At 39.4% G+C, this 27259-nt stretch overlaps 1 protein-coding gene across 1 annotated transcript in view; it reads right to left on the reverse strand.

The window, feature by feature from the left end:
• Positions 1 to 52: 52 nt before the first annotated feature.
• The window catches only part of LOC133610500 (echinoderm microtubule-associated protein-like 4), a 53802-nt gene continuing 26595 nt past the window's right edge, over positions 53 to 27259 (reverse strand). The window contains 19 exon segments of the mRNA XM_061966824.1: positions 53 to 1995; positions 6530 to 6660; positions 9495 to 9593; positions 9673 to 9760; positions 10524 to 10621; positions 10708 to 10796; positions 10862 to 10929; positions 10987 to 11118; positions 11192 to 11317; positions 11436 to 11584; positions 15011 to 15146; positions 15239 to 15373; positions 17703 to 17798; positions 17861 to 17971; positions 20999 to 21068; positions 21142 to 21291; positions 25548 to 25671; positions 26137 to 26172; positions 26378 to 26403. Of these exon segments, the coding sequence (XP_061822808.1) occupies positions 1363 to 1995; positions 6530 to 6660; positions 9495 to 9593; positions 9673 to 9760; positions 10524 to 10621; positions 10708 to 10796; positions 10862 to 10929; positions 10987 to 11118; positions 11192 to 11317; positions 11436 to 11584; positions 15011 to 15146; positions 15239 to 15373; positions 17703 to 17798; positions 17861 to 17971; positions 20999 to 21068; positions 21142 to 21291; positions 25548 to 25671; positions 26137 to 26172; positions 26378 to 26403 (2497 nt within the window). The 3' untranslated portion in view covers positions 53 to 1362.

Below are 27259 nucleotides of genomic sequence, written 5' to 3' on the forward strand. Positions count from 1 at the left end.
GTGCGACTTGCACTCCGAAAAATACGGTAATAGCAATGAATGCAATAAAGTCTAATTTGTCATCCGTTTTTATTTGCATCCACGGTCCACGTACTTTACAGGAATGCATGACAGAAGACAAGAATGGCTCACTTGAACATGATTAACGTCACATAACATTTGAATCCAGAAAGTTCCCCTAAAAAGAGCAGTCCTAGCCCCGCCCCTCGATGAAGGTGTGGCACTTCACACACCAGCGTAAAAAACAAAACAAAAAAAAACAAAAACAAGCAGACAACTTTTTTGGAAGGCAGAATGGACATTTGTGAAGACATACGGTCCAGAGGTAATTCCAACCAATCAGATGAGTCCACCGGGAATACTCGCTCCTGATTGGCCGCCTGTTTTTAAATCTTAAAAACGATGCCTCCTGGCGCTAACGGAAACACACTTCACTCCAGTTTCTCCTTAACATTGTTAGTCACAGTTTTGGAAGTTCATGGCTACGTTTACACTGCAGGGTCGGATTTTTTTTTTGGTCAAATCCCATCTTTTCATGTTACAAAAAAATGCGATGGAGAATGTGACCCGCCTGCGGATATGACGTCATAACGCCGCACGCATTGCATTGTTTACGGAAGTAAACATACTTTCCACAGTCTGATGCGTTTGTGGCAATTTCAAGGATTTTGTGCAATTACGCTCAACATTTTCTAAACCAAATTATCGTACGTAGAATATTAAGAAAGAAGAGGACAAGTATTTTGTCTCTCGCAGTTTTACGGGATATTTTGCTACGAGCAGTCTGAGACAGGAGTGGTGGAACTCAACCGTGAGTTCCCAAAACATTTTATTTTTACCCTGTTAACTATTTATTTTTTAACCGCCTATATTGACGAATAATTATGATTATTTTGATGACGTTCTGGTCGGAAGAATGCGACCTGAGCGCGGGAGCGTTCAAAAAAGGACGCATCGCATATATATTTAATTCCACATATAAAAGAGATATGTAAAAATACGAAATCGCACTGACATGAAAAAAATCCGATTCAGGCCGCATATTGGGGAAAACAAGGGAATTGACCTGCAGTGTGAACGAGGCCTATGTTGTGTTCGCCTGCAGTCCGCAGTGAGGGATTACTTTGAAGCGTTGTCCGTTACAAAAGCATCATTAAAACGTCTTACAAAACAGGCTGGCCGCCGACAAACTCTGACGTTTAAAAAAAAGATTTCTCACAAAAGAATCATGGAGGAGGATTTAAAATGACATGTAAAAACATCTCAGCGATGAAAACAATTGTTTTGAAATTGGAGAGGAATATGTCAATGCAGGTTGTGTCCCACTGAGACTTCTTGAAATGTGTCCCCGCGCGCACGCTCCTATGTGGGGGGCGTGAGAGGGGGAAGGCCCTCGTCGCTGGGCGTGGCCGCGTCGTCGCTGGGGTCCAGGCTGTCCTTCAAACTCACCGTGCTGTCGGACGGGGGCGGACTCGCCTCGGAGGGGGGCGGAGTTAATTCCAAGGCGGGCAGCGCTAGGTCGGCGGGCGGCGGGGGTGTTTCCGTCGACAACTCGGTGGGCGGCGGGGGCGTTTCCGTCGACAACTCTAGGGCCCCGTTGGCCGTCGGGGGAAGGGCGCCGTCCTCGGTGGGACCAGGGACGGGGTCCGCCCTGGAGGGGGCGGGGACGGGGTTCGCCCTGCAAGGAGCGGGGACGGGGACGGGGTCCGCCTTGAAGGGGGCGGGGACGGGGTCCACCCTGCAGGGGGCGGGGACGGGGTCCACCCTGCAGGGTGCAGAGACGGGGTCCGCCCTGGTGGGGGCGGGGACGGGGTCCGCTCTAGAGGGGGCGGGCACGGGGTGGCTGTCGGTCAGCGAGCTGGTCGACTTCTCCACCAGTCGCCACTGCATGATGCTGGTGTCCTTCCCGCCCGTTGAGATCAGGTGACTGTCGTTGTGCATGAAGCTGACGTTGGTCACGTGACTGCTGTGCGCGCTGTACTTGTGGCTGGGAGCCTGTGCACACACACACACAAACATTTTTTACAGACTATTAGGGTTAAGGGTGGGATTCGGATTAAGGTTAAAATGGGGATGGGGTTGCAGTTGGGGGTGGGATTAGGGTTAAGGCGAGGTTAAGGATTACGTTTATGTTTGGGTCTGGAGTTGAGGTGAGGGATGGGTACCGTCACATTTGAACAGATACTGGTATTTTCGGTACTTTGTGCGTTAACAAATAACTGTTTTTGTTTTTTGATGACGTCTAATTTTTTATTTCAACATTTGAAAATGAGCTGATTATCATAACTGCTGTCCAGTTATAAATATACATTTTTCTTTATTATTTAATTTTCAAGTATGCCAATAAATTGCAGTTACAAGTCCAAGACAGTAGTTTATAGTTTATGGTGTTTTGTTGCGCCCTAAAAAGTGTTAATACTGTAAGTCTTGTACCTATTATGCAGCGGATAAAATCTCCTTTTTTATTGGGATTCGGATGAAGGTTAAAATGGGGATGGGGTTGCAGTTGGGGGTGGGATTAGGGTTAAAGATGGCGAGGTTAAGGATTAAGTTTATGTTTGGGTCTGGAGTTGAGGTGAGGGATGGGTACCGTTCACATTTGAACAGATACTGGTGTTTTCGGTAGTTTGTGCGTTAACAAATAACTGTTTTTGTTTTTTGATGACGTCTAATTTTTTATTTCAACATTTGAAAATGAGCTGATTATCATAACTGCTGTCCAGTTATAAATATACATTTTTCTTTATTATTTCATTTTCAAGTATGACAATAAATTGCAGTTACAGTTGCAAGTCCAAGACAGTAGTTTATAGTTTATGGTGTTTTGTTGCGCCCTAAAAAGTGTTAATACTGTAAGTCTTGTACCTATTATGCAGCGGATAAAATCTCCTTTTTTATTGGGATTCGGATTAAGGTTAAAATGGGGATGGGGTTGCAGTTGGGGGTGGGATTAGGGTTAAAGATGGCGAGGTTAAGGATTAAGTTTATGTTTGGGTCTGGAGTTGAGGTGAGGGATGGGTACCGTCACATTTGAACAGATACTGGTGTTTTCGGTAGTTTGTGCGTTAACATATAACTGTTTTTGTTTTTTGATGACGTCTAATTTTTTATTTCAACATTTGAAAATGAGCTGATTATCATAACTGCTGTCCAGTTATAAATATACATTTTTCTTTATTATTTCATTTTCAAGTATGACAATAAATTGCAGTTACAGTTGCAAGTCCAAGACAGTAGTTTATAGTTTATGGTGTTTTGTTGCGCCCTAAAAAGTGTTAATACTGTAAGTCTTGTACCTATTATGCAGCGGATAAAATCTCCTTTTTTATTGGGATTCGGATTAAGGTCAAAATGGGGATGGGGTTGCAGTTGGGGGTGGGATTAGGGTTAAAGATGGCGAGGTTAAGGATTAAGTTTATGTTTGGGTCTGGAGTTGAGGTGAGGGATAGGTACCGTTCACATTTGAACAGATACTGGTGTTTTCGGTAGTTTGTGCGTTAACAAATAATTGTTTTTGTTTTCTGATGACATGCTGAGATAGGCTCCAGCAACCCCCGCGCCCCAGAAAGGGACAAGCGGTAGAAAATGGATGGATGGATCACATTTTTTATTTCAACATTTGAAAATGAGCTGATTATCATAACTGCTGTCCAGTTATATACATTTTTCTTTATTATTTAATTTTCAAGTATGACAATAAGTTGCAGTTACAGTTGCAAGTCCAAAACAGTAGTTTATAGTGTTTTGTTGCGCCCTAAAAAGTGTTAATACAGTAAGTCTTGTACCTATTATGCAACGGATAAAATCTAATTTTTTTATTGCAACATTTAAAAATGAGCTGATTATGACAACTGCTGTCCGATTGTTATATCTTGTTTAATTATTCTTTATTAACTATCTAATTTTCAAGTATGACAACATTTTTTCAAGTCCAACAGATGGCAGTAATGTATAGCTTATGGTGTTTTGTTATTTATTGTAAAAAGAGTTAATACTGTAAGTATTCTAATTATTAACCAACAGCTGTTTGATTGTAACGTGCATCTAAATTGTAGTTTTCATTGACAAATTTGAAGGTGTTGAAATCGCCATGTAAAATCGCTAATGCTAATCAGTAGAATGTCAATAGCAAAGCCAATGTATATTAGCATCAAGTTAGCACATTTTTGGAAAAGTGAAGCCTTACGTAACTTTTGTTATTCTTACTTACCTACAATACTAATTTTCGGTGCTTGTGTGTGTTAATATTGTATTTCATATAAAAAAAATCATATTATAATATTGCAACATTCAAAAATGAGCTGTAAACAGCCGCCATCTTTTTTCCCCGTAGAAGAGGAAGTGCAACCGCCAAGGTAAGCACCCGCCCCCATAGAACAGGAAGCGCTTCTTCTTCTACTGTAAGCAACCACCCGCCCCCGTAGAAGAAGAAGAAGCGCGCGGATATTACGTTTCATTTCCTTTGTGTGTTTACATCTGTAAAGACCACAAAATGGCTCCTACTAAGCGACAGGTTTCCGGTTCATGAAAAGACGCAATCTCTCCATCCGCACACGGACTACTATTTCACAGCAACTGCCTAAAGACTTTCAAGAAAAGCTGGCTACTTTCCGTGCATATTGTAAAAACAAGATAGCTGAAAAAAAGATCCGGCCAGAGAACATTATCAACATGGACGAGGTTCCACTGACTTTTGATATTCCTGTGAACCGCACTGTGGATACAACGGGAGCACGTACGGTGAATATTCGCACCACAGGGAATGAGAAGTCATCCTTCACTGTGGTTCTAGCTTGCCATGCTAATGGCCAGAAACTTCCACCCATGGTGATATTCAAAAGGAAGACCTTGCCAAAAGAGACCTTTCCAGCCGGCGTCATCATAAAAGCTAACTCGAAGGGATGGATGGATGGATGAAGAAAAGATGAGCGAGTGGTTAAGGTAAGTTTACGCGAAGAGGCCGGGTGGCTTTTTTCACGCAGCTCCGTCCATGTTGATATACGACTCCATGCGCGCCCACATCACGCTGGTTTTTAATATATTATTAAAGTTTGACTGACCTATCTGACTGTTTTTTTGACATTCCTTTAGCGCAGTTAGATGCGGCTTATAACACGGGGCGGCTTATAGGTGGACAAAGTTTTGAAATATGCCGTTCATTGAAGGCGCGGCTTATAACCCAGGGCGGCTTATGGTGCGGAAAATACGGTAGTTTTAGTTTTTTGTTGTGCCCTAAAAGGGGTTAATACTTTAAGTATTGTACTTATTACGCACCGGCTGTGTGATTGTATCGTGCATCTTAGTTGTAGTTTTCATTGACAAATTTGGAAATGTTGAAATCGCCATGTAAAACTGCTAATGCTAATCAGTAGTATGTCAATAGGAAAGCCAATGTATATTTTGGCATTTTTGGAAAAGTGGAGTCTTACTTAACTTTTGGAGCGGTACCTGGGAATCAATTTTCAGTACTTTTGTGTGTTAATAAATGTTACTTGTTTTTGATAATAAAACCTCATTTTTATTGCAACATTTAAACAAATGAGCTGATAACTGCTGTCCAGTTGTTATTTCTTGTTTTATTATCATCATATTATCATTTGAAAGTATGGCAAAAAGTTGCAATTAAAGTTAAAGTTAAAGTCCCAATGATTGTCACACACACACTAGGTGTGGCGAAATTATTCTCTGCATTTGACCCATCACCCTTGATCACCCCCTGGGAGGTGAGGGGAGCAGTGGGCAGCAGCGGTGGCTGCGCCCGGGAATCATTTTGGTGATTTAACCCCCAATTCCAACCCTTGATGCTGAGTGCCAAGCAGGGAGGTAATGGGTCCCATTTTTATAGTCTTTGGTATGACTCGGCCGGGATTTGAACTCCCAACCTACCGATCTCAGGACGGACACTCTAACCACTAGGCCACTGAGTAGGTACAGTTGCAAGTCCAAGACGTTAGATGGCAGTAGTGTTTAATTCATGGTGTTTTTGGTTGCGCTTTAAAGTGTTGGTACTGTAAGTATTGTACTTATTTAACAACAGCTGTTTGACTGTTTGATTTCCATAAACACATTTATAGGTGTTGAAATGGCCATGCAATCAACAGCAAAGGCAATGTGTTATCATCAAGCGAGCACATTTTTGTAAAAGTGGAGCCGTACGTATGTTGAAGTGTTTTTAAATTCAAATTCCTATGTTGGCATTGAAAATGGCAACATTCCCTAAAGGTAGTTTGGCGGAGTACGCTCTCGGTGCTGCTGGAGTGATCGCCAAGTGCCAAAGCGTCGGCAACCGGGGGTGACGTCAAGCACAACCCAGGTACTGCGGACATTGCACCATTGGATTTCACGTAAATCCAAAAAAGTACCTGATCCGGTACCCATCCACGATTTGGGTCAGGTTTGGGATTGAAATTTGGGACTGGGGCCGGTTGTCAGATTATGGTTAGGTCTTGGGTCAGGGTTTTAGCTTGGGTTAAGGATATTTCCAACTCTTGAGAAGAGGGTGTGGCGTGGGGCCACAGCTTTGACTCACCTTGAAGGTGGAGCACGGGTACGCAAACAGGTGAACCTTACAGAAATCATCTGCCAGCGCCATCACCTTCCGGTTGTGCGACCTGATGAGAGCGTTGATGTCGGTCCCGTCTGATCCCTCCGGCCACACACCTGACACACAAACAGGTTTATCATTCAAGGACAACGCCTAATTCCCACGCCTTATGAGAGACAAGCACACCTGTCTTGCCTTTTTTATGCATTATAACTAAAATAAACGCTAGCAAGAGGAGTCTAACAATGCAGGTTATCTATTCCGCCTATAAAAATAACTAAAAAAACATTCAAAACCCATCAACGTTTTATATACACACTAAGTATATATGTAATGTAGTAATATTCATAACATGTAATATTTACGTATTTTACTAATTTCAAGCATTTCTGCAGTGCACTGATTTCACATCGCATCACGGTATTTACTATTTCTGTTAGAATAATTGTTTCTAAATTATCACAAAAACTTTGTTATTACATTGAGGGTCTGGTGAGAAGACAAAAGCTGTCTTTGAAACCTACCAAGAGTAAGGCTCGTAAAACTCCACTGTTTAGGGGGGGTAGCAAGATGAAGGTGTTCCTGTGTTCTTTCATGTATGGTAATCAACAGAAAGATATTGTTCTAACCCAAGGACTTCAAAGCGGAGAGAAGACAGGATCTGCCCAATTTCCTGACGACCTCTTTTTGAACTGTTTTATGGACCTCTTTTGGAACTATTTTACGAACTCTTTTTGAACTGACCTTTTCTGTGAATTGTTTACGACCTTTTTGCGACCTTTGTCCTTTGGAAACAGCGGTGGCCATGTGGTCGGGGAGGGTACAAAATAAAAGAAGGAGGCGTGCAATCTTTTGGCAGAGCGTGCTGAGATACTGTACAAGGGTACAGTGTACAGACGACTCTTGTCAATATTGAGTCCAAATTGAATTATGACTCTGTTTAATTCTTTGCCTCTTGTCTTGTTTAATAGATGTCATCAGTGTTTGAACCTGACAATTTCCTTCAAAAACAAAAACACTACTATACATGACGGACAACAAATACTACTTTGGGACAAATGATGATCCAGAAACTTATATTTTTGATCCGGAATATAAGGAGGATGATCGACAAGTTTTACAAGCTGTGGGATAGACAGATCCAGCATGTAGCAGTATAGCGAAATGGCAAAAAAGACAAAACAATCACTTACTGTACAAGATAAAAGCGAAAAAAAAAAAAAAAAAAAAAGGTGACACAAATGAGCGTCTTTTCGTGTCGATCCTCGCAATGTCAAATAGAATTTCAGAGTGGACCAAATTCTGGATTTATAGCCACTACATTCTACTGTCCAGATGAGAGGCATGATTTGTGATCTCGAGTTAACTTTTACCAACTCAGAGGCGATGCAGCAGCTCAATAGCTGCATTAGCTAGCTACCGCTCGGTGATTAAAGCGCCGTGTTACTAAAAGTAGTTCCTCGACTTTAGCACTTATAATAACGACTTTATGTCGCCAATACTTGGATAATATTCAGGTCACAACTTGTAAATTGAGTTTTGGGTTGTTTTTTCTTTTCTAAAGTGCATTATGGGCGGGATAGATGGATAGATAAAATGTACGGACTATAAGCTGCTATTTTTGTTCTTACGCTTTGAACCCTAAGGCTTAAAAAAGCTGCGGTTAATTTATGTTTTTTTCTTCGCTGACGGCCATATTGCAAATAGTTTTCCTTAAACACATGCAAAGCCACTGAAATGGTGTGTTGTTTGTGTCATGGCGCCATTTTTTGGACAAGCTCGCTCACTGCAGGTGCTGCAGTGTCCTTCCATTTAGTGCTTTCAACCGGAAGTGCAAGTGCCGTTCTGTCTTCTAGCCGTCCATAGCGCCACTACTCGTATAGATTCTTCATTCATCACTCCAAGCAACGTTTGTAAATTTTACAATATAACTAAAATAATTCTTACTTGCTTACTTAGGTTTACGAGTGTCTGTGTTAGTATTATCAACTTACAATGGCATTCTTTTTGTATTTTTTCAGTTTCGTAAATTCACCAAAACGTCACCGTGGAGTTACTGAGTCTGTTTAGCTGATTGGAGAGCCAGCTTGCGCAGCTAGTGGGTCCATTACGATGACTTCTGTTTTGTTTGATCCACCATTTTACTGCCGCGTTACAGACACCGTTTGGAAACAATTAAGGTATGTAAACATCCATCCATCCATTTTCTACCGCTTGTCCCTTTTGGGGTCACGGGGGGTGCTGGAGCCTATCTCAGCTGCACCCTGGACAAGTCGCCACCTCATCACAGGGCCAACACAGATAGACAGACAACATTCACACTCACATTCACACACTAGGGACCATTTAGTGTTGCCAATCAACCTATCCTCACGTGCATGTCTTTGGAGGTGGGAGGAAGCCAGAGTACCCGGAGGGAACCCACGCAGTCACGGGGAGAACATGCAAACTCCACACAGAAAGATCCCGAGCCCGGGATTTAACTCAGAACGACTCAGGACCTTCGTATTGTGAGGCAGACGCACTAACCCCTCTTCCACCGTGCTGCTGGTATGTAAACAAACATTTACAAAATATTTCTGTGAAAATAACTAATTTCACAATGTGTATATATCTGCGGCTTTATAGTCTGGTGCGGCTAAAAAAGGGAAACATATGTTTAGTGGGTGTGGCTTATATACCGATGCACTCTATAGTTCAGAAAATACACTGTGTTCTTTTCTTACATAAGGATTGTGAATGAGTTGCAAAAAAGTGAAGTTCCCCTTTAATATAAAGGATGATGATACGCACGCACGCACGCACGCACGCACGCACGCACGCACGCACGCACGCACGCACGCACGCACGCACGCACGCACGCACGCACGCACGCACGCACGCACGCACGCACGCACGCACGCACGCACGCACGCACGCACGCACGCACGCACGCACGCAGTGTACTGACCAAACACATGGTATCCCAGCACGCAGGTGTAAGTCGCCCAGTCGATGTCTTTACACTCGGATTTATTCCTGATCAGTTTGCAGCCGTTTGGAACGTCCCCTAAAAGGATGAAATAAAACGGCAGCAGGTCATGAATGAACGTGTCACGACGCCTTCAATGACGCCTTTGCGGACTCACAGTAAAGAATCTCGTAGTCGCCAGAGTTGGACATGATGAAGTTGTTGTCAGGTGACCAGTCCAAGTGTGTGATGTAACTGGAGTGACCCTGGAAAACACACACACACATACAATCTGGTCAATAACAGTGTAAATAATGACATGCTGAACATGAAAATACATGTTTGGTAAATCACCAGCTTGGTTTGTGCTGGCCCAGATTATTGTAGAAAAAACACTTTTATCTGCCATTAATTATGACTTAACTACAGACTAAATCTGATTGATCGCAATGAAATATACTATACTCTAATAATTTCCTGAATAAGATATAAAAAGAAAAAAATACTAATAATGTTTGTGAATCTGTCCTTTCCAGCTACATAGCTACATATATACACATACCGGTATATATATATATATATATATATATATATATATATATATATATATAATTACTTTACATTGTCGGCTTTCAGCCCTCAACTCAATTTTTTTAGCCCAATGCAGCCACCCCAAGTCAAAAAGTTAGGAGACTCCTGGTCTAATCCTTTTAAAAAATATATATCATTTTAATTATTTATGTAACAATGATTGAATTTCTTGATTTTTTGTTCATGAAATTAATGCATTCTTTGTCCAGATTTAAGGGACTTGTGTCGCAATAAAGTTGAAAAAATACAATTTTCATCGAAAGAGTCTTTGAATGGGTGAGAAAAGTGTAATTTTTTTTTGTTTTTTAAACTTTCAGCAAATCATGAGAAAAACTGATTAAAATTAGTACATGTGTGAAAATTGCAGCGAAATGTATTAGATATTTTTCCCCAACATGGCCGCCACGCAGCATCTTGGGGCGAGACGATGAAACTCACTGAACATTTCCCGTAGCGGCTGTACTTGCGTCCTCTGTCGGCCACGCTGTAGAGGTAAATGAAGTTGTCATGTGACCCCACGGCCAGCAGGACGCCATCTGCACACACAAAAGGGGAACTTAGTTTTCCACCCATTACTCCACCCCTGACCCTCGTTTCCACCGCGCCGGCCGACTCCACTCACCCACAGAGAAGCGCATGACCGACAGCTGCTCGTTGCCGTCGGTGTGGATGGCCACCAGGTCGGTGGTCTCGGCGTCCAGAACGTACCACCTTTGGGACAGACGCAGCGGCGTTAGAGCGGTGGCGAGGCGGGGACAAGGTGCGGCCATACTGACTTTCCCGAATGCGTTCCTATGGCGACGACCGCTCCGCTGGGATGGAAGTCCGCACAGTGGCCGTGTTCCTGCGGAGGAGACGTCAGTCACGGAAGAGTCTTCGCCCGCCCCATCCCCCGACTCACCTCCACGCTTTTGCTCCACTGCAGACTGTGACTGGCGGCGTTCCACAGACAGACCAGGCGGTCCTGAGCGCACGTCAGGAACAGTTCTCGGGACGGGTGGGACGCCAACCCCCACAGCTCATCCGTGTGACCCTGAACGCAAGCGTGGAAGGCAGTTTTACAACACCACGGAGTCCCTGAAGGCATCACGTGCCTGTCACCTTACCTGGACTTCCACTGTGAAGCCGTCGTTGAAGGTCCCTCGAAGGATAAAATTACGGGACGTGCCCACCAAAAACTCATCTCCCTTCCCCTCGGATACAGCTCTGATGGTTCCGTACTGGTCCGGAACCTTCGGCAACACAGATGTCATTGGTTGACATGTTTAGACTTGCATGTGCAAAAAAAAAAAAAAACCACCTGCCATGTGACCTTATTGCACGGTGTGTGTGTGTGTGTGTGTGTGAAACCTCAATGTCGCGCTCGGCTCGGATTTCGTGGTCCCACAGAATAATCTTTCGGTCTTTTCCTCCTCCGGTCAGCAGGGTGCCACTCCTCATTTCACATATGCAGAACACACTGCCCTCGTGACCCTTGACCAGTCGACTAATCTGAAATGCTACACACACACACACACACACACACACACACACACACACACACACACACACACACACACACACACACACACACACACACACACAGGTTATAATTTGGAATGGGGACCAAGTTTTTGATCATGACTTGTGAGGACCACCCTTTCTACAGGTTGTGGAGGCATAACAAAAATGGTGTAAAATGTCCACTGCCCAGTTAGCTCATACACGTCTTTAAATCTCTGGATTGATGAAGTAATGTGCTGATCATTCTTACTGGGGACCCTGGGGAAAAAAGAGTTAATATGGTTCATGGGGACCAAATTTAAATAATTTTGCATAATTCACACAAATTTGTACGTGACTACTGAGGCCCAATTAAAAAAATAGAAAAAGGTCAAATGAAATATGACATGATCCTCAGAATACAGCTGTTTCACCACTTAAATGTTAAAGCAAATCCTGCATCTTCTGTGACATTACTGAAAACTGCTATTCAGCAGTAATGAAGTTGTCTGCAACTCCAACTACCATATATAGAAGGATGGAAAATTCTGAATGTGAATCATACTTTAAGTTACAGTTAAGCTACAGCCCGATGAGGGGGCTGCTGTGCAAATGTCTCACACTCAAACTAACTAGTAATCATGTTTTATGGGCCAAAGCTTAAAAATCACTTAGGCATCTTCAGAATGGATCTGACTATCATTTAAAAAGGTTTCCCTTTAGGGGACCTGTTTTTTTGTCCCCATACCGTCAGAGCTCCCCTAAAGGTGACTGTGTAAACAGAGCCATGTCCCCATTAAGTAAGCATTGCCAGAACACACACACACACACACACACAAACACATTAATGATGCCTCTAGTCCTATCTGCTAAAATAAATACAACGTGTCTCTATTCCTATCTGCTAAAAGGAATATAATGTGCTAAAGTATAAAACAGAAAAGTAAACTTCTAATACCGCATTTTTCGGACTATAAGTCGCAGTTTTTTTCATAGTTTGGCCGGGGGTGCGACTTATACTCAGGAGCGACTTATGTGTGAAATTATTAACACATTAGCGTAAAATATCAAATAATATTATTTATCTCATTCACGTAAGAGACTAGATGTATAAGATTTCATGGGATTTAGCGATTAGGAGTGACAGATTGTTTGGTAAACGTATAGCATGTTCTATAGTTATTTGAATGACTCTTACCATAATATGTTACGTTAACATACCAGGCACGTTCTCAGTTGGTTATTTATGCCTCATATAACGTACACTTATTCAGCCTGTTGTTCACTATTCTTTATTTATTTTAAATTGCCTTTCAAATGTCTATTCTTGGTGTTGGCTTTTATCAAATACATTTCCCCAAAAAATGCGACTTATACTCCAGTGCGACTTATATATGTTTTTTTCCTTCTTTATTATGCATTTTCGGCCGGTGCGACTTATACTCCGGAGCGACTTATACTCCGAAAAATACGGTACTTGACGAATGCTACATGTTAGCATGCTAACGTTAGTATGCTAGCGTTTGTTTTTTTTTAGCTCATTTTGTAGGCATACACCTCAGTGTCGTATATTTTGTTACTTGACGAATGATACCTGTTAGCATTATTATGCTAGTGTTTTGGGGGTTTTTTGTGCTAATTTTGTAGGTATAAACCTCAGGCATATTTTGGTGCTTGAAGCATAATAACCTTAGCATGCTAGCTTTTTCAACAAAAAAAATGTTCAGGTACACACCTCAGTAATATATTTGGGTACCTGACACATGTTAACATTTTGGCATGCTAAAATTAGACTTTTTTTGGGGTTAATTTAGCAGGTATACACCTCTGTCATATTTTGGTATTTTACTAATGCTAACTGTAAGCATGCTATTGTTATGCTATGTTTTTTAAAAGCATTTTGCTCATATTTTTGTTACTTGACGCTATCTGGACAGCGTGTTAACTGCTAACATTTCAGTTTGGCATTTCAACATTCACACTACATTTCTACCAAAACGGCATTATCTACTTCTCTACGTATTAAAAGGTTTCAGCACCACTGCTGTACATAGACAACAAAAACATATTTTTACATATTAAATGATAATTGTCATTAAAATGTAAAAGTTGCATAAAATATAAATATACATAAATAAATGAAAATAAATATTGACTATGTTATTTATGATTATGACTATAAAAACATGACATTTGTCAATAAAATGTCAAAGTTGCATAAAATATAAATATACATATTAAATTAAAATAAATATTTGCTATTTTACTTATGATTATGACTATAAAACATGACATTTGTCAATAAAAAGTAAAAGTTGCATAAAATATAAATATACATAATAAATTAAAATAAATATTTACTATTTTACTTATGATTATGACTATAAAAACATGACATTTGTCAATAAAATGTAAAAGTTGCATAAAATATAAATATACATAATAAATTAAAATAAATATTTACTATTTTATTTAAGATTATGACTATAAAAACATGACATTTGTCAATAAAATGTAAAAGTTGCATAAAATATAAATATGCATAATAAATTAAAATAAATATTTACTATTTTATTTAAGATTATGACTATAAAAACATGACATTTGTCAATAAAATGTAAAAGTTGCATAAAATATAAATATGCATAATAAATTAAAATAAATATTTACTATTTTATTTAAGATTATGACTATAAAAACATGACATTTGTCAATAAAATGTAAAAGTTGCATAAAATATAAATATGCATAATAAATTAAAATAAATATTTACTATTTAAGATTATGACTATAAAAACATGACATTTGTCAATAAAATGTAAAAGTTGCATAAAATATAAATATGCATAATAAATAAAAATAAATATTTACTATTTTATTTAAGATTATGACTATAAAAACATGACATTTGTCAATAAAATGTAAAAGTTGCATAAAATATGAATATACCGGTACATAACAAATTAAAATAAATATTTACTATTTTATTTATGATTATGACTATAAAAACATGACATTTGTCAATAAAATGTAAAAGTTGCATAAAATATAAATGTACATAATACATTAAAATAAATATTTACTATTTTATTCATGATTATGACTATACAAACATGACCTTTTGTATGCATCCGACAGCAGGGGGTAGCAGAGGCTACGTTTCAGCAACCGTCTGTTTCCCTTCACTTCCTGTTTACAAAGGTTGCACATTAAAGGGCTGAAAAGGTTCCAATAAGCGAAGGAGTGTTTTGAAATTTCCACACTGATTCAAAGAAGCATTAGGTGTTCGTGCCCTGTGCAAACAAGCCGACGCCCACACTGTCATAACGGACACTTCTAACGACTTACTTCCTGTCAGAGGAAGTCACGAGTCATCCTCGTGCCAACGTGTATTGCACGATAAAGGCAGTAATATTACATCAGTACAGGGTCGTCCTCCTCACCCCTTGGTCCTTTCCCTGTGGGGGTCTCTGCAGAGTTCCTGGTCCAGACCAGGAGGACTCCGCCAGAATCCCCGGTCAAAATGTCTCCGTTGCTTAGGAACGCCAGACACTGAATGAACTTTGGCTTGTCGTATTTCTAAAAAAAAAAAAAAAAAAAAAATAGGACACCAGACCGCCGTCAGTCAGAGAAATATGTGCCTGCTAAAAAAGAAAAGAAAATAGTCTCACCCCAAAAATGCCCTGTTTACGAGCCAGCGAAGTCCCTGACCAGGTCCAGAAGAAGATGTGGGACTTGCCACAGGTGACGATGGTGTTTGGGTCTGTGGGGTGGAACTCCACAACCAGGACCACCTCTGTGGTGGTCTGAAAAACATCAATGAGAACTGTTGTGCACCTCAGAAGTATGAAGAGTTAGCGATAATGTTGCTGTGTCAGCAGTTACTGTATAAGATAGACATCTTATAAGGGTACGCAGCATCGAGCGCTACTGTCTACAGGCACTGACGAGACGAGGGGCCGCCATCTTGGAGTGGTGATCTACTCCACTCAGTGCAATTCATTTGGCAGGAGCAATGAACTGTCAGCGCATTTAATTCATCTTACCTCTGATTTTCACACGTTTTTTTGTCATACGTGTAGCTATGATAAAGGACACATGTTTTGGCATCTTTTATTATTCATAGTTTGCTTAACAGTAATAGAATATTCTTATATGCTATATGTGCCAGACGTCCGAGATCAAAACTGGGAATATAATCCCAGAGAAGGGGGAAAAAAACGGTCAGCTATTTTCAAATTCAAGAAACAATATGATTAGGTTATATATACATGCGTATATCCTACATAAACAATGTATGAATACATTAGATATCTACCGTATTTTTCGGATTATAAATCGCAGTTTTTTTCATAGTTTAGGCCAGGGGTCGGCAACCCAAAATGTTGAAAGAGCCATATTGGACCAAAAACACACAAAAAAAATCTGTCTGGAGCCGCAAAAAATTAAAAGCCATATTACATACAGATAGTGTGTCATGAGATATAAATTGAATTAAGAGGACTTAAAGGAAACTAAATGACCTCAAATATAGCTACAAATGAGGCATTATGATGCAATATGTACATATAGCTAGCCTAAATAGCATGTTAGCAGCGATTAGCTTGCAGTCATGCAGTGACCAAATATGTCTAATTAGCACTCCAACAAGTCAATAACATCAACAAAACTCACCTTTCATGCACAACCTTAAAAGTTTGGTGGACAAAATGAGACAGAAAAAGAAGTGGCATAAAACACGTCCTAGAAAGTCGGAGAAAGTTATACATGTAAACAAACTACGGTGAGTTCAAGGACCCTCAAAATTAGTAGGACAAAACGGCGCTCGCCAAATACTCGAATCAGTGAAGCATGTTTAATATAAACAGTGTGCTTTATAACAATTAGGGAGGTTTATGTCATGTTTGTCCTCCTACAGAAACCATATTAAAACAAAAAATAGATTGTTTTCCCCTCATCTTTTTCCATTTTTCATACATTTCTGAAAAAGCTCCAGAGAGCCACTAGGGCGGCGCTAAAGAGCCGCATGCGGCTCTAGAGCCGCGGGTTGCCGACCCCTGGTTTAGCCGATGCGATTTATACTCTGAAGCGACTTGTGTGTGAAATTAACAACACATTACCGTAAAATATCAAATAATATTATTTAGAAGAGACACCGAGGGAGAAGATTTCATGGGATTTAGCGATTAGGAGTGACAGATTGTTTGGTAAACGTATAGCATGTTCTATATGTTATAGTTATTTGAATGACTCTTACCATAATATGTTACGTTAACATACCAGTTGGTTATTTATGCCTCATATAATGTACACTTATTCAGCCTGTGGTTCACTATTCTTTATTTATTTTAAATTGCCCTTCAAATGTCTATTCTTGGTGTTGGATTTTATCAAATACATTTCCCCAAAAAATGCGACTTATACTCTAGTGCGACTTATATATGCCTTTTTCCTTCTTTATTATGCATTTTTGGCTGGTGCGACTTATACTCCGGAGCGATTTATAATCCGAAAACCTTCGCCGCGCTCACCCTTTAGAGCACAGCTGTAATTTCCTGCCACTAAGCCTGCAGAAAATAGTTCTTCTCAAGTTTCTCTACTTTTACATTTTCACACTTTGCACTATTTTCTTACACTTTATGAAGCATTTCTTACATATTCATTATTTTTAAGCGCTTATTGTTAAGTGTTCAATGTGATTTTAATATTTTGTTGACATTGTTTAAGTGTTTTCCAGGCTTGTGTTGACATTTCCTTTCTGCCTTGAAAGCTGAAGGATTATAATAATAATAATAATAATAGATTTTATTTGTAAAAAGCACTTTATATTGAGTAAACAATCTCAAAGTGCTACAGTGTATAAACAAAATATAAAAATAAATAAATAAATAAAAAGACAAATAGCTATAACTAGTATGTATATATCTAAAAAAATGCTTTTTTAAAAAGAACCAAAAGAAGGTTGCATTTCAAATGTATTTTTATCCTTCTCATTTTCCAAAGGTCATAAAAATATCAATAATTATCGTTATAAAACACTGATATCGTGAACGGTTTTCAGCCGTATCGCCCGGCCCTAATCACATAAATGACAGTGGAAAGGCAGCAGCTGTTCAGTTTTCTACGGCAACTCACCTTTATCTCAGCGATCTTGGACTTCTTCTGCCAATCCCAAACAGTCAACATGTGGTCGTTGCAGTCGTCGATCACGCTCAGGTGCTGACCGGAGTCCTGCAAAGTGGCGTTGGCGTTGGCAGACAATGACGACAGCGGCCATGTTGCGCGGGACTCACTGCTTTGGAGAAGGCCAGCGAGCCGACGCCTCGCTCAAAGGTTCCCACGCCGATGACCTGCAGGGTGGCCAGACTGACGCTGTCCCACACTCGCACGTGCGGCTGCAGGGCCTGAAGGACCAAACCGAGAGGGACTGATGTCATGTATTGTCCAGTTATTACACTACCACACTTTGTCATCAGTACAGCAGCGTACTTATTTCCCACAACGTACACGTCAACTAAGAAACAAGAAGCCATGAAGACATACCATATTTCCCAGACTATAAGCCGCAACTTTTTTCCAACGCTTTGAACCCTGCGGCTTATAAATAGTTGCATTTTATTTATGGATTTTTCTTCGCTAACATCCCTACTGTTTTGTGTTCAACAAATAGTTGTAATGTTACACCAAGAGAGACACTGAAAATGTGTATTTTTGTTTGTGCTATGACGCCATCTTTTGGACGAGTTTGCTCACTGCAGGGGGAGAATGTACTACCTGTGCCTTGAACCAGAAGTGTAACCGTCCATAGCGTTTCTACTCGTGTGGATTCTTCATTCGTCACTCCAAACAACATTGGGAAGTTTTACAATACAACTAAAACAATTCGATTTACTAAATCGTCCCATGTGTGATGTCTGTCGGAGTGTTTTCATATCATAATCAAGCTAGCTTTGTTAGCATTAGCTAATATTCTAACACGTTTACGAGTGTCTGTGTTAGTATTATGAACTTACAATGGCATTCTTTTTGTATTGTTATTCAGTTTCACAAATTCCTCAGTAAATTCACCAACGTCACCGTGGAGTTATTGAGTCTGTTTAGCTGATTGGAGCGCTAGCTTGCGCAGCTAGTGAGGCCATGACAATGACTTCTGTTTTGTTTGGTCAGCCGTTTTACTGCCGTGTTACACAGTTTGGAAACAATTAAAGTATATATATATATATTATTAACATTTATAAAATCTTTCCTTCCTGTATATATCTGCGGCTTACAGTCCGGTGCGGCTACTATATAGATAAATATGTATTTATTTTTAAATTTGGCGAGTGCGGCTTGAATAATGGTGCGCTCAATGGCCCGGAATATACCGTATTTTCCGCACCATTAGCCGCACCTAAAAACCACAAATTTACTCAAAAGCTGACAGTGCGGCTTTTAACCCCGTGCGCTTTATATATGGATAAATATTAAGATTCATTTTCATAAAGTTTCGATCTCGCAACTTAGGTAAACAGCCGCCATCTTTTTTCCCGGTAGAACAGGAAGCGCTTCTTCTTCTACGCAAGCAACCGCCAAGGTAAGCACCCGCCCCCATAGAACAGGAAGCGCTTCTTCTTCTACTGTAAGCAACCACCCGCCCCCGGAAGAAGAAGAAAAAACGCGCGGATATCACCGTACGTTTCATTTCCTGTTTACATCTGTAAAGACCACAAAATGGCTCCTACTAAGCGACAAGGATCCGGTTCATGAAAAGACGCAATCTCTCCATCCGCACACGGATTACTACCGTATTTCACAGCAACTGATATTCCTGTGAACCGCACTGTGGAACGGGAGCACGTACGGTGAATATTCGCACCACAGGGAATGAGAAGTCATCCTTCACTGTGGTTCTAGCTTGCCATGCTAACTTCCACCCATGGTGATATTCAAAAGGAAGACCTTGCCAAAAGAGACCTTTCCAGCCGGCGTCATCATAAAAGCTAACTTGAAGGGATGGATGAAGAAAAGATGAGCGAGTGGTTAAGGTAAGTTTAAGTTTACGCGAAGAGGCCGGGTGGCTTTTTTCACGCAGCTCTGTCCATGTTGATATACGTATGTTTGTGATTGCACATTTGCGTACATTTTGGGAGTGAACAGAGTTGTTAGAACGCTGGTTTTTAATATATTATTAAAGTTTGACTGACCTATCTGACTGTTTTTTTGACATTCCTTTAGCGCAGTTAGATGCGGCTTACAACATGGGGCGGCTTATTGGTGGACAAAGTTTTGAAATATGCCGTTCATTGAAGGCGCGGCTTTTAACCCAGGGCGCCTTATGGTGCGGAAAATACGGTACGTGTATGTGTAATTATATATATATATATATATATATATATATATATATATATATACACACACACATTTATACAAATACAGTTCAGTTCGGTCCGCACTTGTTCACAAAGTGGTGACCCTCGCCCCATCCTTGTTTGTGAATGACTGAGCATTTCATGGAAGCTGCTTTTATACCCAATCATGGCACCCACCTGTTCCCAATTAGCCTGTTCACCTGTGGGATGTTCCACATAAGTGTTTGATGAGAAAGGTGAGGAACTTTCTCAGTCTTTTTTGCCACTTGTGCCAGCAGGCATCAAATTCCAAATGAGCTAATATTTGCAAAAAATAAGGTTTTCCAGTTCGCACGTTAAGTATCTTGTCTTTGCAGTCTATTCAATTGAATATAAATTGAAAAGAATTTGCAAATAATTGTATTCTGTTTTTTATTTACCATTTACACAACGTGACAACTTCACTGGTTTTGTACATATACATATATACTGTATATACACATACATATATACACACACTTATACATCCAGTATATACATATACAGGGTTTCCCTTAAACTGACCAGATACCTGTGATAGTGGGGGTGTGGTCACCATGACGTCATTGAGTAATTTGCATGATTTAATATATGATTATCTTTAAAAAGGCTCAAAAAGTGTATACATTTAAAACAAATGTTATTAATTAGTATTAACATATATGTATATTGTTTTTACATATTTTCAATTGCTGCCGCTTTTTTGTACAATATACTTAGAACTTTGCCTTGATTTTCCAGGGTTTTATGGGTCTTCTTGTTTATTGGTATTGTTCTTTTTTTAATAATCAAGCTGGGGCCAACAATGGCGTTTGAGCTGTACACAGGCGTGGTTTTTTTGCTGCGTTCTCCCAGCACAAGCGCCGCCCTGTTCCAAGTAAGCAGTTTAAACGATTTGATGCAGCAGGCCTGAACAAGAACTCCAAAAGCCGCAAAGATAAAACTTCTGACCCTGAAGAAGAACATGAAAGCATTCCTGGCATATTTTCCAGTGTTTTCTCTTGCCGAGGAGCGCTATTAGTGCGCTGATTCCGCATTAAAAAAAAAAAAAATTATGCTCACCCGTCCATCTTTGTCCACGCCTGCTATCTGGCCCGTGGCGATGCGGATCTTGTCGGGGTGGATGGCGAGGCTTGAGGTGAGAAATCAGCTTTAATGGACGTCTTTCGGCAGGCGCGGCGAGATGGCGGCGGCGATAAGCTCACCACTTGACGCAGTCTGTGTGGCCGATGTAATGTCGCTGAGTCCGCTCCTCGTAGTTGAACAGGACCACCACCGAGGCGATGAAGTACACGATCTCTCCGGTGGGCAGCAGGTAGACGTTTGCTCGACATTCTCTGCCACGGTAGCCATACCTGAGGGGGGTCGCGGTCAAGGAAGTGACCAGCGGGGACTTGGAACGCGCCCATCCATCAGTACCTGTCCATTTTCGTCATGGCGATTAATGAAGGCCACTAACACAAATCCCCGCTGACTGGTACTCTGGACAAAGGCGGCTTGCAGCTAACTGTATGTTCATACACAGTGTGGAGCCGCTCCAATAACTTAATAATCATTCCCACCATTGCAGAAAATAAACTACATTTCTTCGTATGTAAAGCAAACTTTTTCCACTGAGGGCCGCACACTGAAAAATAAAAGCATGCAAGGGTCATTTTTATTATTTTTATTTTTTAAATAAATTCAATTTATATCTTCTTTTAACCTCAAGGGCTCCCCTCAAGTTTGGTCCCAGGACCCAAAAGGGCCGAAGTAATAACATTTTTAAAAATAAGTCTTTTTTTTCTTCTTCAACTTAAGGTCTGTCAATATCAAGTCATCTATTTTTTTTAATGTTTCAGCCATTTTGTACAAACCCTGTTTTTATGGCAAAAACATTTTCCCCCAAATTTTTTTTCAAGTGGAATATTTGATGGGAAGAAATTGGAGCCTTTAATAGGTTAATAATTCATAACAATAATTTTGAGTCATATTTTTTTCCAACAATGGCAGTTAAAAAAAAAAAATACACTAAAATTCTCAGGGACCTGAAAAGGGCCCCACTCTAAAAAGTGTTTTTTTTTTTAAATAGATTTTTGTTTTATGCCCTTCTTTCATAGAAAACTTTTTTTTTTACTACAAAAACAAAATATGTAATATTGTTACCCCTAAAAAGTAATTGAGTCTTGTCTAGGTCAATAATTAATAACATTAATTTAACAATGACAGTTAAAAAGAAAAAAATCCACTATAACTCTCAGGGACCTAAAAGAGCCCCACTCATAAAAGCGCTAAAAATAAATCATACTTTTTTTTTTTTTTTACTTTAACGCCTACAGCTCTAGCTCAACTTCAGATATGTTCTTTGATTAGTTTTTACTGTTTTTTTTTTTTTTGTTTAATACCCTTTTTTTTTAATAGAAACTTGTTTTTTATGGCAAAAACACAAAATATGTAATATTAACCCTAACTCACAAAAGTAATTGAGCTTTAAACAGGTCAATAAATCATAACATTAATTTTGATTCATTATTATTTTTTGAAAAATGATTTTAAAAAATCCACTAAAATTCTTAGGGACCTAACCCACTCATAAAAGTGCTACAAAAATAAAAAAATAAAATAAGTAAAAAAATAAAATAAAATGTATGACTTAACGCTTAAATCTCTAGATCAACTTCAGATCTATTTGTTGATTATAAGTTGTTGCTCTTTGAAGTTGTTTTTGTTTATGCTCCTTTTTTCATCTTAAATTGGTTAATGGCAAAAACACAACATATGTAAAATTGACCCTAACACCAAAACAGTAAGTGAGCCTTTAATAAGTCAATAATCCATAACAATGATTTTGATAAATTTTTTTTTTTTTTAATGACAGTTTAAAAAATATCCACTAAAATTCTTAGGGACCTAAAAGGACCCACTCATAAAAGTGCTAAAATAAGTCATACTTTATTTTTTTATTTTACTTTAACATCTAAATCTATATATCAACTTCAGATATATTTGTTGATTATACATTTTTATTTATTTTTTTAAATTACCTTTTTTTTTCATCTAAAATAGTTTTTATGGCAAAAACACAAAACATGTAATACTGACCCTAACCCCCAAAAAAGTACAGTAATTGAGCCTTTAATAGGTCAATAATCCACAACAATGATTTTGATTCATTACTATTTTTCAATGACAGTTTGAAAAAAAATCAACTAAAATTCTGAAGGATCTAAAAGGGCCCCACTCATAAAAGTGCTAAAAATATAATCTAAATCTGTATATCAACTTCAGATCTATTCGTTGATTATACGTTTTTATTGTTTTTAAATTGTGTTATGCCCTCTTTTCATAGCAAAAACACAAAATATGTAATATTGTTCCCTTAAAGTAATTCTGCCTTGAATAAGTCAATAATTCATAACATTGATTTTGATTCATTGGATGGATGATTTTTTGAATAATGACAGTAAAAAAAAAACATTCCACTAAAATTCCCAGGGACATTTAGGGGCCCCACTAATAAAAGTGCTACAAATAAGTCACACTTTAACGCTTAAATCGCTCAATCAACTTAAGATCGATTTGTTGATTGTTTTTTTTTTAATGCCCCTTTTTTATATATAAACTTGTTTTTTATGGCAAAAACACAAAATATGTAATATTAACCCTAACTCACAAAAGTATTTGAGCTTTAAACAGGTCAATAAACCATAACATTAATTTTGATTCATTATTTTTTGAAAAATTACCAACAAAAATCCACTAAAATTCTAAGGGACCTAACCCACTCATAAAAGTGCTACAAAATAAAGTAAAAAAATAAAATAAAATGTATGACTTAACGCTTAAATCTCTAGATCAACTTCAGATCTATTTGTTGATTATACATTTTTATTGTTTGTTTTTTTGATTTTTTTATAACCTTTTTTTCCATCTAAAATAGTTTTTATGGCAAAAACACAAAACATGTAATATTGACCCTAACCCAAAGAAAGTACGGTAATTGAGCCTTTAATAGGTCAATAATCCACAACAATGATTTTGATTCATTACTATTTTTCAATGACAGTTTGAAAAAAATCAACTAAAATTCTGAAGGATCTAAAAGGACCCCACTCTTAAAAGTGCTAAAAATAAGTCACTTTTTTTTTTTTACTTTAACATCCAAATCTGTATATCAACTTCAGATCTATTTGTTGATTATGAGTTTTTATTGTTTTTTAATTGTTTTATGCCCTTTTTTCATAGCAAATATGTAATATTCCCTTAAAGTAATTCTGCTTTGAATAAGTCAATAATTCATAACATTGATTTTGATTCATTGAATGGATGATTTTTTTTGAATAATGACAGTTAAAAAAAAAAAACATTCCACTAAAATTCCCAGGGACCTTTAGGGGCCCCACTAATAAAAGTGCTAAAAATAAGTCACACTTTAACGCTTAAATCTCTCAATTAACTTAGGATCTATTTGTTGATTATGTTTTTTTTGTTTTATGCTCTTTAATTGAAAATTATTTTTATGGCAAAAACACAAAACATGACATGATTTTCCAAACCAAAAAGTAATTGAGCCTTAAATAGGTCAATAATTCATAATTTTGATTTTGATTCATTATTACCTTTTGAGTAATGACTAGAGATGTCCGATAATATCGGGCTGCCGAGAATTATCGGCCGATAAATACTTTAAATATAATATCAGAAATTATCGGTATCGGTTCGGAAATTATCGGTATCGGTTTCAAAAGTAAAATTTATGACCTTTTAAAACGCCGCTGTACGTAGTGGTACACGGACATAGGGTAGAAGTACAGAGCGCCAATAAACCTTAAAGGCCTGTCCACTCACATAATATGTATGGCTTTTCACACACACAAGTGAATGCAAGTCATACTTGGTCAACAGCCATACAGGTCACACTGAGGGTGGCCGTATAAACAACTTCAACACTGTTACAAATATGCGCCACACTGTGAACCCACACCAAACAAGAATGACAAACACATTTCAGGAGAACATCTGCACCGTAACACAACATAAACACAACAGAACAAATACCCAGAACCCCTTGCATCACTAACTCTTCCGGGACGCTACATTATACACCCGCGCTACCCCTTACCCTCACCCCACCTCAACCCCGCCCACCTTAACCTCCTCATGCTCTCTCAGAGAGGGCATGTCCCAAATTCCAAGCTGCTGTTTTGAGGCATGTTAAAAAAAATAATACACTTGTGACTTCAATAATTAAAAAAAATATGGCAGTGCCATGTTGGCATTTTTTTCCATAACTTGAGTTGATTTATTTTGGAAAACCTTGTTACATTGTTTAATGCATCCAGCGGGGCATCACAACAAAATTAGGCATAACAATGTGCTAATTCCACGACTGTATATATCGGTTGATATCGGAATCGGTAATTAAGAGTTGGACAATATCGGAATATCGGCAAAAAAGCCATTATCGGACATCTCTAGTAATGACAATTTTAAAGAAACATTGTGTTATTAGGGTCAACACCTGTTTGTTTCTCCCCCACTTTTTCATGTCATAGTATTTTTAGATTGTGGCGCAGGAGGTTACAAAAATAGCTGCGTGCCGCACTTTGGACACCTGTGAAATAAAGGATACACCCACTCCAGCTTGAGTTTCTCAGGAGGAAGCTCAGTGCGAACCTCCTCGTAGTTTTCCACGTTTGAGGGCAGGAACATGGTGATGGGACGCCCGCGCATGAACATCTTGATGGAGTTGCCCTCTGGCCAAAGGAAGAAAGACGCTATAACTCAAAGGTTCGCCAGCGAGTTGTTGGACACTTGAAATCGTTGGGAGTGAACCAAGCAGTCCGTGTTTGGAGTGACGTGAAACAAGCCCACACCACAAAGAAACACACACAAAGACGCAAAAAGGACAGGAAGTGGCGAGGCAGGTGGAGGACACGGTGGCGAGATACACCTGCTGAGCCAGTTCACGTGTCAATCGATCAAGCGCGTTAGACTGGCATTTGGCGGGCACCTGGTCGAGCAAAAATGTCGGCAAATGAGGGGCAGGAGGCGGAGCCACAAACAGGTGTGACATCGCAGAGAGCAGGCGGCCGACAGAAGCTGATTGTTGGAGCAGAGAGAGAAGAGAAAAGCCATTGGCCCACCTCAGAAACTGTTAGCATGCCAGAGGGTTAGCTTGTTAGCCCGCTTGCTTGCGCGAGTGAGTCGTCTGCACTTACCGGCTTGGCTGTTTTTCTCTCGAGTCGACATTTTGGCTGGTTTGAGACAACAACATCATCACTGAACAAAAAAATGACAACAAAAACAACAACAACAACAACAACCTGCCTCTGAGTTAGCCACTGAAAAATGAGTTGTTTACGAAAAAAGTCTTTATAGACGGCGACTGTGGCAATGATGATGATGATAGCTGCTGCCCTTTATTGTGTTTTGGAGCCCAGAGGAGATTAAAGTGTTTACCTTGGCTCACCACCAGCTCTTTGTGCCTGCAAGCAGGAAAAAAAGACAAACAAAAATGTATTTGCCACTTGCCAAGATTTAAAATTGCATTTCTAGAAACTTCCCTAAGTTTAAGACATACTTGCCAACCCTCCCGATTTTCCCGGGAGACTCCCGAATTTCTGTGCCCCACCCAAAAATCTCCCGGGGAAACCATTCTCCCGATTTCCACCCGGACAACAATATTGGGGGCGTGCTTAAAGGCACTGCCTTTAGCGCCCTCTACAACCTGTCGTCACGTCCGCTTTTCCTCCGTACAAATAGCGTGCCGGCCCAGTCACATAATATATGCAAGACATACTTAGTCAACAGCCATACAGGTCGCACTGAGGGTGGCCGTATAAACAACTTTAACACTGTTACAAATATGCGCCACACTGTGAACCCACACCAAACAAGAATGACAAACACATTTCACCGTAACACAACATAAACACAACAGAACAAATACCCAGAACCCCTTGCAGCACTAACTCTCCCGGGACGCTACAATATACACCCCCCGCGACCACCAATCTCCCGAATTCGGAGATCTCAAGGTTGGCAAGTATGGTTTGAAAGCTATTTTCTTATTTTAGACATAATCTTAATTTAAAGCGTGAATAATTACCGGGTTTTCCAGATTATACTACATTTTCCCTACGCTTTGGACCCTGCAGCTAAAAAAAACCGGTGCTGCTAATTTATGGATTTTTCTTGGCTAACGGCCATAATGTTTTGTATTCAACAAAGAGCTTTTGACACCAACAGAGACACTGAAAAGGTGTGTTATTGTTTGTGCCATGGCGCCATCTTTTGGACGAGTTCGCTCACTGCGGGTTGAAAATGTACGAGAATCGTTTT

The sequence above is a fragment of the Nerophis lumbriciformis genome, linkage group LG02 (genome assembly GCF_033978685.3).
Source record: "Nerophis lumbriciformis linkage group LG02, RoL_Nlum_v2.1, whole genome shotgun sequence".
In the NCBI taxonomy this organism is placed as follows: domain Eukaryota; kingdom Metazoa; phylum Chordata; class Actinopteri; order Syngnathiformes; family Syngnathidae; genus Nerophis; species Nerophis lumbriciformis.